This window comes from Hyla sarda, chromosome 1 (assembly GCF_029499605.1).
Source record: "Hyla sarda isolate aHylSar1 chromosome 1, aHylSar1.hap1, whole genome shotgun sequence".
NCBI classification, from domain to species: Eukaryota; Metazoa; Chordata; class Amphibia; order Anura; family Hylidae; genus Hyla; species Hyla sarda.
Window position 1 is genome coordinate 358,383,631 of NC_079189.1, and position 15,380 is coordinate 358,399,010.

Sequence of the window (15,380 nt, forward strand, 5' to 3'; positions counted from 1 at the left end):
GGGTTTAGCCTAGTGCAAAAGAAAGAAACCAGATGACCAAATAGGAAGCCTTGTGTGCTACCCAAAACACAACAAGCAGGGTGTCAGCTGGTGTATAATATTTGAATAATCGATTAGTTGGATATTAGGATGCAATGCTCTGCACATACTACCATGTATATAGCAGTGTGTATGTAGTACACACACACTGCTATACACTAGTGTTGAGCGGCATAGGCCATATTCGAATTCGCGAATATTCGCGAATATATGGACGAATATTCGTCATATATTCGCGAATATTCGCATATTCGTTATATTCTCGTTTTATTTTCGCATATGCGAAAATTCGCGTATGCGAAAATTAACATATGTGAATATTAACATATTCAAAATTAGCATACGCTAAATTTCGCATATGCGAAAATTAGCATATGCTAATTTTCGCACGCCAGTCTCACACAGTAGTATTAGAGCCTTCTTTACACCACACAAGCTGGAAGCAGAGAGGGGTGATCACTGTGATGTGTACTGTGGGAAAAAAAAAAAAAAAAAAAAAAACGAATATTCGTAATTACGAATATATAGCGCTATATTCGCGAAATTCGCGAATATGCGATAATCGCGAATAATATTCGAATTGCGAATATTCGTGAGCAACACTACTATACACATGGTAGTATGTGAAGCGCATTGCATCCTAGTATCTGTACTACAGACACAAAGGTGCAATGTTCTGCATATACCCGTGTGTATAGCGGTGTGCAGTGCAGTTTATCCATGGGGTATGTGCAGAGCATTGCACCCTTGTGTCTGTAGTACAGACACAAGGGTGCAAATACTCTGCACACGCCCCCAATGTGTATAGCAGTGTATATGTACTACATACACACTGCTATACCCATGGGGGCATTTGCAGAGCATTGGGTGCAATGCTCTGCACATACCCCATGGATAAAGCGGTGTGCACTGCACACCGCTATACACATAGGGGTATATGCAGAGCATTGCACCCTTGTGTCTGTAGTAGATACTAGGATGCAATGCTCTGCACATACTACCATATGTATAGCTGTGTGTGCTACATACACACTGCTATATACATGGTAGTATGTGCAGAGCATTGCATCCTAATATATGTACTACAGACACAAGGGTGCAATGCTCTGCATATACCCCTTTGTGTATAGCGGTATGTGCAGAGCATTGCACCCTAGTGTCTGTAGATGACACTAGGGTGCAATGCTCTGCAGCTACCCCACGTGTGTGTGTCAACATGCAATGCGGTAGTAACAGTGGCAGGGCGCATCAAGCAGCAGGAAAAGGGCCTACCGGCGGCAGTAGTACAAGTGAGGTCCTCCAGGGAAGGAAGGAAGTGTACCTGTCGATTAAATACATTTTGGACTGAATCAGAGTGTTCAGAAAAGGGCAATCCCTTCCATGCAATGGGACCGAGATATGCCCATAGACTTGCATTATGCAGCCATCTCTGTCATGTGGTGGAGAGTCATGAAAGAATGCACTTAGATTTCACCTCTCCAGGCTCTATCTAGCGATTGGTCTGGGTCTGAACACAATCAAAACTTGAGAAGTTTCTAAGACACATCAGGCTACTTTCACACTGCCGTTGTGCTCAGACTGAAAACGGCCGTTAGGCTCTCTCTTTTTTTTTTTTTGCATTTAATGTCAGTTATATGGACGGGGCACAATGGGCAACAGGTCCTGATGGATCCCATTGACTATAATGGGGTCCGTCAGGCACCGATGTTTTTGTAGCGGGAAAAAAGACAAGCAAGCACTAATTATTCTCACACTATTCTCCCCTCCTTTCTTGATGTCCGCTGCCTGCCATATCACAACGGCAGTGTGAAAGGGACCTCAAAAGTTTTTCTTTTTTTAATGACAGTACCCATTTAACATTATGTTATGGTCAGAAGAAAAAAATCTATGCAACTCCGATACCCAGTACTTATCAATGCAGATTGGCACATGACAAGAATTTGTTTTCTTTGAATCCCTGTGTCATGCGCCAGCCATAAGGACTTGCATGACAAGCCTAAAGATTTTACAAATGGCACTAATACTTTAAAGTGTTCCTGTGATCATTAAAAAAAAAAAAAAAATGATACTTTTGACCTGTCATTTTTTTCTTAAATTGACAGGGAAACTGCTGCAGTGGAACAGTATGCTTATTTGTACCACCATTGCATACTAGATCACAATATCACACTTTAAATCATCATTTAGGCTGTGTTCACACAGCAGAATTTCCTCACTGAATTTCCTCTACTTCTCCATCCAAAAACAATGTCAGAAATTCTGCAAGGAATCTTTTGTGGAATGCCCCATTGCTGTTAATTCAAGTTCCTGCTGAGGATTATTTTAAGTGAGGAAAATCTCTAGTATGAACCCACCCTTAGGGGGCGATTCAGCAAAACCTGTCTAGTGGAAAAGTTGCTGAGTTGCCCATAGCAACCAGATTACGGCTTTCATTTTTGAAAAGGCCTCTGAAAAATGAAGTGATCTGACTGGTTGCTATGGGCAACTCAGCAACTTTTCCTCTGGACAGGGTTTGATAAATCTCCCCTTAGGGCCCATTTACAGTACATATATTCCAGAGCAGGATTCTGCTTGGAAAATACACTGCAGCAGCTTTGCATTGTTCTCAGTGGAATTCTGCTGCACCATTCACACTACGTAATTTCCGCGGCGGATGTGTTTTCCGCAGAAATTCTGGACCCCACACCCCGCCACAGGAATGAACATTCTTTCGGCAGAGTCCTCTTTAGATCTGGAGATGGTAATGCCTTTTAATCTCTATCCAGAATATCTCAGAGTGGAGATTATGTAGTGTGAATGAGCCCCTATTCTCATAACTGAATAAAATCCAAAGGAGGAACGGGTCTCTCTGAACCTTACACAACACAGTGGCAACTGAAATAGGCTCTTCCATAGATCCTCCATCCAAAGAGGAATGGCCCCTGGCAATCACCACCAAGGGGGTGGTGGTGATTGCCTGGGGCCATTTCTCTTTGGATGGAGGATCTATGGAAGAGCCTATTTCAGTTGCCCCAGATCTGCACAAATCTACCTTTTATCACCAGTGTTTAGTATTTGGGATTCTTCTTTAGGCAACTGCTTTCTCCAGGTGTGCTGGCCCACAACAATGAACAATAGGCTGTCCAGAACACTCACACCCCTTGTCACTACGGATTCCTATTACTAAAATCTGATTTGAATAGCCCTTTGAGCACTGCTCAGATTTTTCTTTTAGGCTTGAAGTTGTTGAAACCCTTGTAAAGGGTATGCATCTCTTCACAAAACTCAGGAGACTATATTAGTATATAGACAGATATGTTAGTAGTCCAGTGGAAAAACTTACAACCTATGTAGGGCCAGAGTTCACACAGCAGAAGTATGCCACAAGTCCATAGCGGTTTCACTTGTAGGTCATCCTGGCAAACAGCACTGTTAAATTTGCGTGGTTTTGCTGTCCAGCACACTAGTTACCTATGAACCTAGCCTATTTGCATCTGGCACAGTCACACGTACAAAAGTAAACACTTATTCAGGGGCAATATGGCAGATTCTTTTCTTTTTCATTTTATTTACCAAACATTTACAAAATGTCATTTTCTACAGAATGTAAAATACTATCTGATTCTAACAAATATTTACATATCCAAGGGTGTATCCCAACTAAAAGGCAACAGGGAATATAAATACATTACTAAAAAAAAATTCTCGCTAACAGTCTTGGATATATTATATTTTGTTAGAGGTTCTGTGAACATTTGGTGGTAGAGGCTTAGATGTTCGGTGTGTTTGGAAGGTCAGCATTTTATTGATGAGGTACGAGTGGTCCAAGTCCTAGTCATTTGGAAATTACATTCTTGTGTGCTTCTTTACAGTTCCCAAGTGATACCGCATAGTAATCCCAAAATTTTGACTCCCGGGCATGAAGTACATCAGTCTGTGTGATGCAAAGAGAACTAGACTGCATTACTTTATTGTCTTGCTGAGATTGGAAAATCCAACACCAACGCAGGTCATAAGCACTTTCTCTGATCCTTTACGTTCTTCAAATGTTTTGCTTTCAATCTTGAACATGATCTGGAAAAAGCTCCTCAGATGTCGCAAAAACTCAATCCTGCCAAGTATACACACAGAACAGAGATAAGTTTAAATTATCAGTTTATTGTAAAGCAAAGGCTATCCAGCCTATCATTTCTGTGCAGGTCTGAGTTACGGTTTGACTGCTTTATGTATTTTCTTTCTACTAAATGGGACATTTTTAGATTTAAAAGGAGTCCTGCAGTCACCTTCCCCTCCCCCCCCCCCAAAAAAAAAAGGGGGGATGGGGGGTGGGGTGTTGTATTACTTTGTAGTAGCCCTGTGTACTCAGATTCCAACTGTGTCAGATGGGCTGGAACCTTATTGCAAAATAGTTAAAAAAAATAGTGCAATAATGTTCAAACGCGTCCCCATGAAAAGTACAAATCTGTTGGAATTAGGGCAACCGAGGCTACAGGGCGATATGAATAAATACATAGATTAAAAAAAAAAAATTTGGGGGTGGGGGGGGGGGGGGGGGGGGGTTTGGAGATTAACCACAGGTCCTCTTTAAAGCTGCCCATACATATAAAAGTTGGTGGAGGAAAGCATATGAGAACTATTGTTATTTGTGACTAAAAATACAAGCATGTTGCATTACCTGGCAACTATTTGCCACTTTATATAAGTTCACTCTTTGCTTATAAGTATGGGCAGATCTATACCTTATAAGTATGAGCAGATCTATACCTTATAAGTATGGGCAGATCTATACCTTATAAGTATGGGCAGATCTATACCTTATAAGTATGGGTAGATCTATAGCTTCTAAGTATGGGTAGATCTATAGCTTCTAAGTATGGGTAGATCTATAGCTTCTAAGTATAGGCAGCTCGAGGAATGTTTCTTGTGAATGAATGCTCATTAAATAAAAAACGCATATTTAGCTAAAACATCTTAACTAGATTTCCTACATTTGAAAATGTGTATTAAGTCTTCTTATATCTCAAGGACATCCATTGATAAAGGTTCTGGTAAGTGAGACCCCAAGCAGCCAGTCTCTTGATGGCACCACCATTCTTCAGTTATCACAGTACTGTACTTAACACATATACAGCATCGGTACCATGATAACCGAAAAAGGACAGTTCACATTCTTCGACTCCACACCAGGCCATGCTGATCGTCTGTACAGAACATTTCCAACAATACAATAGAACATTTCCAACAGTACAATACATAACCAAACACTTTGGGCCAGATTTATCAAACCGTGTGAGAAAAAAGTGGAGAGATTTTCTCACCGCAACCAATCACAGCTCAGCCAACGATCTCTGGTAAAGTGAAAGCTGAGCTTTGATTGGCTGTTGTGGGAAAATCCCTCTATTTTTGCTCTCACGCAGCGTGATAAATCTGGGCTTATATGATTATTCATGAATCTCAAGCCAGATCATTATATGGGAAGAGAATGGACTCACACCACACACTGGGAAAGGAAAACTTACGTGTATGGAGACAAAGGTCCCAGCAAGACTTTGGAAACATCCTGCTGTCCAAGAGTCATGAGGAGAAGAACCAAACTTTGATTTACAGAGTCTACACATCCTCCCTGCAAATATAAGCAGGCATTATGGAAAACAGGCCACAGAACAGGACAGGAGATGAACGGAAGCAAACATAGCTTTGTAAATACGCTGTACTGAGCAAGCAGAAAAGAATCTAACTGAATTAACAGTTTATAAGTAATCAGAGAAAGAAAAATGATATATCTCAAGACAGACGAAAAAGCAAATACAATAATAAAGCAAGCCAGTCAAAGAATAATAACGTTAAAAGCAAGAATATATATATATATATATATATATATATATACACACACACACACACACACACATTTTTTCTGCCCGAAGTCTCAACTCTGCATTGGCTACAGTGCCCCTTAGTGGCGACACTAGAACAATGCAAAACAGGATCTTTCTTTCATTGCTGTGGAAAATATTCTCCAGAGTATGAACGATCAACGAGGTACAGAAATGTTAAAGACATGTTACTTCAAGAAGAGTAGCACCCCAATGGAGCGTAATTATCATTTTTTTTCCAATTCTTTAAATGGGATGAATATATTTGCAGCACTATACAAAAGTCCGATTGTGCACCAACACAAAATACACTAAGGAAATCTATGTATTTTAAACAGGGGACAACACAGATGCACAGAACATATACACTTTATACCAGTGTTTCCCAACCAGTGCACTTGCAGCAGTTGCTAAACTCCAACTCCCAGCATGCCCGGACAGTCTTTGGCTGTCCGGGCATGCTGAGAGTTGGAGTTTTGCAAGTGCTGGAGGCACACAGTTTGGGAAAAGATGATCTATATGTTTTTTCATACGGATGAATTGTGACTCAGAGCCCAGTGCTGCAATACAGTGACGTCCCCATGCAGTTCAACTAAAAAAAAAAAAGAAAAAAAAGGAACAGACAGGCTTAAAGGGGTACTCCGGCCCTAATACATCTAATCCTCTAGCCAAAGGATAGGGGGATAAGATGTATGAACGCGGGATGAATTAGGGCCGGCGTACCCCTTTAATATGAGGAAAATCAAATAGATTTTCAACGTAACTGCACACATTGCTTATGACAATGTTACCTGCAGCAATCAAGTATTTAGGACACTGTGCCCTTTAAAATGACTGGCATACTGTATGCATACTCAGCAACAGCTCCAAACCACAGTCACATTCTGACGGGTTCATATTACTCCTAGGCCACTGAGCTTGCTAGGATGACCCAGAGGTATATAAGGAAGCAGCATTGAGCAACAATCTTCTCAGCTATCATACGGCATATATTATCTACCAGGGATCAGTATCTGTGCCTATATGATCAAAATAATGATTACCTGTACGTTAGAGAGAACTGTCAAACAAATACTTTTTTTTATTATCTGATGTTTATGATCCTTGGAATAAACTTCAGCACTGCTTTTGGAAAGTTTGTTCAAATCAGAAGAAAATGTGCCATGTTTGTCTGTACACATTCTCTGGATTACAACCATCTACTTGTATTATTATAAAACCACATGAATCTCGTCTTTCGTTGACAATTCTATCCTGTCTCGTGCCAGCTTTACCCTAAATATGCAAAACACTACAAAATAATCTGCAGAATTTAGTTAATGGTACAACAGATAAACACAGTGAACTTAAAAGGGGTATTCCAGGGAAAAACTTTTTTAATATATCAACTGGCTCCAGAAAGTTAAACAGATTTGTAAATTACTTCTATTAAAAAATCTTAATAATAATTATCAGCTGCTGAAGTTGAGTTGTCATTTTCTGTCTGGCAAAAGTGCTCTCTGCTGACATCTCTGCTTGTCTCGGGACCTGCACAGAGTAGGAGAGGTTTGCTATGGAGGATTGGGGGATTTGCTTCTAAACTGGGCGGTTCCCGAGACACGTGTCAGAGAGAGCATTTAGACAGAAAAGAACAACTTAACTTCAGCAGCTCATAAGTACTGAAAGGATTAAGATTTTTTAATAGAAGTAATTTACAAATCTGTTTAACTTTCCGGAGCCAGTCGATATATATATATAAAAAAATGTTTTTTCCTGGATAACCCCTTAAAATAAACACTAGGCTTCGGACCACGCTGTTTACTGTAATACATTGCAAATTGACACCTTATCCTTTTTTTGCAGATGGGAAACAATCTGTTCTCAGTGTAACATAACAGTATGAGGGTGTCAGCAGAATTAATCTATGAATGCTGCTGGTAAACAGTCTTGTTAAACATGAAGGGCACTGTAACCATGCCAGTGGCTTCTGCCCTAAATCCACGATAAACAAACCTATTTTATCTAGGAGGTAACCTAAACAAGTACATAACTTGACAGTGATCTGGAAGAATTGAAATATTCCATATGAGGATGTACATGGGCATTAAAAAGTAGACAGAGGCTTAGTAGAAGATGGCGCCCACTGTTGCTCTAAAAGGTATGCTCACACGTGCAGATTTTGCTGCAGATTTTCCGCAGCAGATTTCACTACTTATTCAATGGATAACAAAACTAGGGGTACACACACACACGTACCATGTTTGCTGTGAAGTTGACTCTGCAGATTTTATACTGTGCTTACTTATTAAGTTTACATTGACTAACATCATCAAATCTGCAGCAGATAGAGTGAGTGTGAATGGCAGCAATACCAGTAGTTCACATATTGGTAGATTGTTAGACATGTGGGATGCTCTATACTGAGCTATTAGAGAACAAGGGGCCTATATACAGTTCCGGCATCTATATCCGCCCCCTGGTATCTCAGTACATAGACTGCAGAATGCTATTCACTAAGAAATGCGTCATAGTGCTCCAATATAGCTCAATGTCCAGCCACGTCTGCCTTTTCCTGCACAATCCATTATGATCAAATTAAAGCGGATTCACTTTACCTGATCATCTAGGCTCCATTATGATCTAATCTAATGTGAATAGTATTCAGCATCTAGCCAAGTACTGTAGTGCATTAAAACTGCAACAAGCAAATGCTTTTAAGTTCTAAATAAAAACAATTAAATATATGTTTTTTTTTATTTTCTTTGCAAAATAGCCTGAAGCGGTCCATAGCGTTTAAGCACTCTGGGCATGAGTAAGAAACTATTTTGTAATAAAAATCCCTAAACTTATAAACACCTTTACAAAAAACACAACACACAAGAAAACAAAAAAATAAAAAAGTGAAAGCACGACAGCTTACCTGTATTTTAATTTAGTTGATTACTTCTAGCCTTCCCTCTCTGAAATAATGTCTCCTCGACTTTGTCCTATACTTTAATGCCCACTGTGTCATACCCACACAAGTTTGCTATGCTTTCTGGGCAGGCAGCCTTACTGGTATTTATTAACTGAAACCAAATACAACTGAGGCTGCCTTTACTCTAACAACAAAATGTTAACTAGCACTTTGCACAACATCTTATGAAACAGCCTTGAAACCTCACAAGCATGTTTTATAATGCACGGGTTCAGAGACATATGGACAAACAGGAGTAATGTAATCCTGGTGGAATTTCTTGGCATCATACTATGATGTCCTAACCAGTAAAGAGATGTCCGACAGCCGACCATGAAGGAACCACAGGCAATTCTGCGATATAGCTAAATGGCCTAATTCTTTTACAGCACATGGTGCCATTGCAGGTTTCCTCGCTAACTACTGCACCTATTGTACTTGTAGTGAAATTCACTTAGGGTCCATTCACACAGGTGGATATCCTGCAGCGTATTCAATGGGTCAGCGGAAAATTTGATGCAGCATATTTCAATGTGACATAAATGATAGAACACAGCTTCAAATCTGTAGCTTGAAATACGCAGCAGATCCTTTACTTGTAAATACACTCTAATCAACACTTACTAAGTACTTTAACCAACCATTTTTAAACACTAGCAAGATACCAAAGAAGATTTAAGGAAAATATATAGATTTCCCTCAACAGATATTTAAAGGGGTATTCCAGGCAAAACCTTATTTTATATATATATATCAACTGGCTCCGGAAAGTTAAACAGATTTGTAAATTACTTCTATTAAAAAATCTTAATCCTTCCAATAGTTAATAGCTTCTGAAGTTTTCTGTCTAACTGCTCAATGATGATGTCACGTCCCGGGAGCTGTGCATGATGGGAGAATATCCCCATAGGAACTGCACAGCTCCCGGGACGCGAGTCATCAGAGAGCAGTTAGACAGAAAACAACAACTCAACTTCAGAAGCTAATAACTATTGGAAGGATTAAGATTTTTTAATAGAAGTAATTTACAAATCTGTTTAACTTTCCAGAGCCAGTTGATATATTAAAAAAAGTTTTGGCCTGGAATACCCCATTAATTATTTTCTTAATGTGGCTTCACATTGAAAATAGTCCATCCAGTGCAGCATATTACCCTATACTGATGCTGCAGAGAAAAGCAAAACATGAGGCAGAAGTCAATTTTTCTCATTTTAAACTGAAAAAAAATAAAATAAAAAAATAAAATAGAGCTGATATTATATAGATATATAGAGATATATCTATCTATCACTTCAGTCTCTAAATATGGCACTCAATACATTCCTGTATCATCATTTTCATTCATCTACTATTCATAACTTATTACAGCAAGAAAAGCATCCATGCATTTTATACACTAACTTATCCATCAAAATTTTTGGCTAACAGTTTCATTGTCTCACTGCTTTTACAGTAGAGAACCCTCTGTGTAAAAATCTTCTTTCCTCTAGAACAGTGGTTCCCAACTTTTTTTTGAATGAGTACCCCTTTACAGCCCTTTCCTTAAAATTGTGCCCCGATATTAAAGACATTTTTGTAATGAATATAGTATTATTTATATGCTTTACTTGACTCCATATCCTCTCCCCAGGCCCCCTTCTCATCTCCACATCAGGCCAGTCCCCCATTTCACAGGTGACCTTCTCTGATCAGAATTGTTTACTTCTTTTCATCAGTATCTGGCCTAGACCGCCATTAAGATTTCTCCCAGTCAAGCTCTGTCTTGGTCTCATCTGTCCACAAGACGTTTTCCCAGAAGAATTATGGCTTACTCATGTTCATTTTGGCAAAATGTAGTCTTGTTTTTTTATGTCTGTGTCAGCAGTGGGATCCTCCTCAGTCTCCTGCCATAGTTTCATTTCATTTAAATGTCGACAGATATTCAAGCTGTCCTACAGGCTATGGGAGAATCAGTGTCAGCACCAACTATCTTTGGAACTCGTTTGGGGCTGCTTATCCACCATCCGGACTATCCTGCGTTGACACCTTTCATCAATTTTTCTCTTCCGTCTGCACCCAGCGAGCTTAGCTACAGTGCCATGGGTTGCAAACTTCTTCATAATGTTGCGCACTGTGGACAAATCTAGATCTCTGGTGATACACTAGATTGTTGACATTTTTTCCACAATTTTGGTTCTCAAGTCCTCAGACAGTTCTCTTCTCCCCTTTCTGTTGTCCATGCTTAGTGTGGCACACACAGACAAACAATGCAAAGACTAAGTGAACTTCTCTCCTTTTTATCTGCTTTCAGGTGTGTTTTTTTTTTTATTGCCCACACCTGTTACTTGCCCCAGTTGAGTTTAAGATTTTGAAAGTGCGCCAATAATTTTGTCCAGCCCATTTTTTGGACTTCGGTGGGACATTATGTCCAATTTGCTTTTTTCCTCCCTTTTCTGGTTTAGTTCCAATACACACAAAGGGAACAAACATGTGTATAGCAAAACATGTGTTATTGCAATCCTTTTCTGTTAGAAATACTTCATTTTCTTGAAACATTTCAAGGGTGCCAACATTTACGGCCATGACTGTATAGTAGTAGGCTCCCATACTGTCTTACTTCGGTGCTCCACTGCTCCCCTGGTCAGGGGACCTATTGCTATGGCAGTGACCAGTGGCCATTACTGATTTTTTTTTTTTTTTTAAAGAATCCCCTGGACAACCGCTAAGTACCCCTGGGGGTACTTGTGCCCAAGGTTGGGAACCACTGCTCTAGAACAAGACGATGCCCTTGTTACAGTCTTGAGCATAAATAGATTACAAAAGATTTCTGTATTGATTTGTAAAACAACAGATTCTCTGTTCAACAGTGTTACACATAGGTAATAACCAAGAGTACCTATCTTGCAGTGGCTATGTATTTGCCACTTGGCACCAGAGGGCCTGTGTCTATAGCAGAGATATTGAGGTGAGCAGCACTTAAATGGTCAATGTAATTTGGAAAAACCTTTCACATAACAAAAGTTCGGATAGACTGGGGTCTAAGTGTGCAGACCTCCATTGATTACTAGAATGTGTCACACGATCGAGACAACCTTGCAATGTAAGTCTAAGAGCGTCTCGATCACGTGACAAAGAGACCGGGAGAGGAGCGCCGCGAGGCAGAACAGACTTCTAGATTGTTCTCCTCATCGGCAGAGGTCTGAACATTGAGACACCCGCCAATAAAAACTTTTGACATGTCGCTAGGACATGTCAAATGTTTTTCTAAATGACAGGTACTCTTAAAGTGCTGTCGCCTGGAAGAAATAACAGTAGTAATAACAAGCACTACTAAAAGTGTCTGGCGCCGGGGGAAAAAGTTGTCGGTCAAACAAGCTTTTGACCAACAGGAATGTCAGGGAGATTTAGCAAAACCTGTGTAGAAGGGAAAAAGTCTTACAGTTGCCAAGAGAAACCTATTCGATTTCTTATTTTATCTTTTTCATAGGCTTTTTTTTTTTTTTAAATGAAAGCAGCATTCTGATTGGTTGCCATGAGCAATTGTATGACTTCCTCTAAACAGGATTTGATAAATCTCCCTAGCTTATGTTCATGGCTAGATTTAGGATGCATGGAATCCTAAAGCTGTTCCCTATAACATTTCTTATAGGCCAAATTCTGAATTATTTACATCTGGGTATTGTAAAAGCTGGTACTAGAATCACTACAATGAAAGTGCCATAAGTGAGCCAGGAGCAACCACAATGCATTTGCAAAGCCTTCCACTTTTTTTCATATTTTGTCATGTTGCAGCCCTGTGCTAAAAAAAAACAAAAATAAAAAAAATAAAAAAAAAAACATGCTCCCCTCCCCACAATTCTGCAATCAATACTCCATAATGACAAAGTGAAACAAAATTGATTTATTTTCTTAGATTTGGGTGTTTTCTGCCATATTTCTCTACAGATCCTTTCAAGCTCTGTCAGTGGACAATGATTTTTGGGTCTCTCCAGAGATGTTCAATTGGGTTCAAGTCAGGGCTCCGACTGGATCACTCCAGAACACTCAGTTGTCCCTAAGCCACTCCTGTGTTATCTTGACTGTGTGCTTAGGGACATTGGTGGACATTTATCAATGTTGTGAGGATGTAGAGATTTTACCCGTTTGCTTGGTGTATTTATTTATTTTCTTTCTTTCTTACACCCCGTTTCTCAACATTTACCAAAATGGTGCACAGACTTGATAAATTCTGCACAATTATAGAAACCAGCGAGCTGCGCAAAAGTTGTGCGCAAAATAAATAAATAAAAATTGCCGCACATGATAAATTCATGGCCACTGCATGAAGTGCTCCACGGTGCTCCAAACAATACACTCCTTTAAAAAAAATGCTCAAAAAGAATGCACAAAAAAAATAAATAAAAAACACGCAAAAACTTAATTTTTTTTTACAGGTGACTCCAATCAAGGTGTAGAAACATCTTAGAGATGATAAACAGAAATGGGAGACCCCACAGCAAAAATTTCAGGTGTTAGAGCAAAGGGTATGGATACTTCTGTCCATTTAAAATTGTAGTTGTTCCCTAAAAAATTTCCAAAAAGTAAAATTTGTTTTAGCATAAGGCTGCAACATAAAATGTGAAAGACTGGTTTGCACTGTAAATGCTACTGTCCTATGGCATACTTGTTTTCTATATGTCAGTCATATGTGCTATATTGATACTTTCCAACATGCATTTGTAAAATTTTCCTTAATTAAGCCTACAAAACAGAATGAAGCTACAAGAGCAGTGTGGCATATCAGAATTCTACAGGAATAAAGCCAGAAAAACAAAGCCTTTCCATCGACGCTTGTAAACTGAGCCAAGCAGACGCCGATATTTGGAAGGTAATATAGGGAACATTTCCAAGACTAGTCAGTACAGAATTCGTTCCGCAGAGTTCTAGAGGCCCTTCCCTTATGTGCAAAGGAAAAACATCACCATTGTACTGACTACATTATGGAAAGCCTGATATTTATAATTCATGTAGATATTTCCCTTCAGTATTACACACTTTGGCAAAGAGACAGAATTAGTTAAAAACAGTAAGAAAACAAATACCCTACACCTGTATGAACATGTGCCTCCTTGAAAATAGGGCAAGAGAAAACCTCAGTTTAACATGCTAAATGTAAACAAGTCTTAAGGACGTGTTACCAATGGCTTGCAAGCTGCAGATTATTTTAAGGAAACATGGAAATGGATCCTAAAAGTTTTGCTGGGAGACTAGAAGTATCTTGCAGAGGTGTATGTTTATTCTGATACAACTAAGCCAGGAAGTTTTTACAGAAGAAGTTAAAGGTTAATTTCCTACCCCAAAGCATTACCCAACTGGTGCCCAGCAATGCAGATCCAGTATTTATTAACCAGGTTACATCTACTTATAAATAAGGTGGCACCAAACATTTGCATTATAGAATCTCAGGTTAAAAAAATAAAATAAAAAAGATAGGGGTCAAATTCTTCCCCAACATTTAAAATGAGCAATTTACTAATCCCAGGATAATCCTAACAAGATACACGGTAAAGGCACACAAGATTTGATTGGCAAAACAAATGGGTATGAACAATACTTTTAACATAATTCTTTCCTTCATCTATTAAAAGGGGTTATCCAATTCAGAAAACTGCATACAGTATAAGGAAATTCCGAGTCAATGGTTCAGAGCTGTGATCTATTACAGTGAAAAGAAGGTACAAAAAGCATCTCTCCCTCCAGAGAGAGAGTGGACAGAATAGGACAATTTTAAGCACTCCTTTTCTTAAAATAAATAAAATGGAATCTTTAAAAAGTGGTAAAATTAAACAAAACCTATATAAATTGGGTATAGTTGCACTTGTCTTCACCTACAGAATAAAGATAATGGGGGATATTTATCAAAACCCGTGCAAAGGAAAAGTTGACCAGTTGCCCATAGCAACCAATCAGCTTTTTTACATTTTGCAGAGGCCTCGTTAAAAATGAAAGAAGCAAACGGATTGGTTGCTATGGGCAACTTTTCCTTTGCACAGGTTTTGATAAAACTCCCCCAATGTAACCATAAACACACTGCTTAGAAATGTAAACCCCCAAAAGTTGCAAGTGTTTTTTTATTTTATTTTGCTCAACAAATATTATTTTTATTATTATATTATTTGTGGTGCATTTCAGTTCTGTCTAATGGCAGGCAGATGTTTGCGTCTTCTTAATACCCCCGTATCGTAGCATATGGCAGGATGCTCTACTGTTTATTACCTAGGTTGGTTTCGTTGCTAGCCTGCTCCTGCCTGATGTTTTGTTGATTCTTTCGGGCTTCTGCCCTTATGCTGTTCTTTATATAATTGTTTTCCAGTTTTGGACTTTTATTTCTGTAAAATCCTTAATAAAAATTAGTTTAAAAAAAAAAAAAAAAAAAAGCCCTCTTATGGCCCTGTAGGTGAAAAACTTAAAGACTTATGGCTAGGAAAAGGCGAGGAGGAAAAAAAAACAAAAATGCAACATAGAAAAAAAATAAGAATAAAAAAAAAATAGCTGTGCCCTTTAAGGGTTAAAGGGTAGACAATGTAATAGAGCAG

The 15,380-nt window shown here is 39.0% G+C and overlaps 1 protein-coding gene across 1 annotated transcript in view; it reads right to left on the reverse strand.

Annotated features, from left to right (window-relative positions):
- Positions 1 to 3,566: 3,566 nt before the first annotated feature.
- RCL1 (RNA terminal phosphate cyclase like 1) overlaps positions 3,567 to 15,380 on the reverse strand; it is a 30,472-nt gene continuing 18,658 nt past the window's right edge. Inside the window, exons 8-9 of the mRNA XM_056522243.1 lie at positions 5,538 to 5,641; positions 3,567 to 4,129 (exon numbers count right to left, since the gene is read on the reverse strand). Coding sequence (XP_056378218.1) covers positions 3,982 to 4,129; positions 5,538 to 5,641 — 252 coding nt within the window. The 3' untranslated portion in view covers positions 3,567 to 3,981. The remainder of the gene's footprint in view (positions 4,130 to 5,537; positions 5,642 to 15,380) is intronic.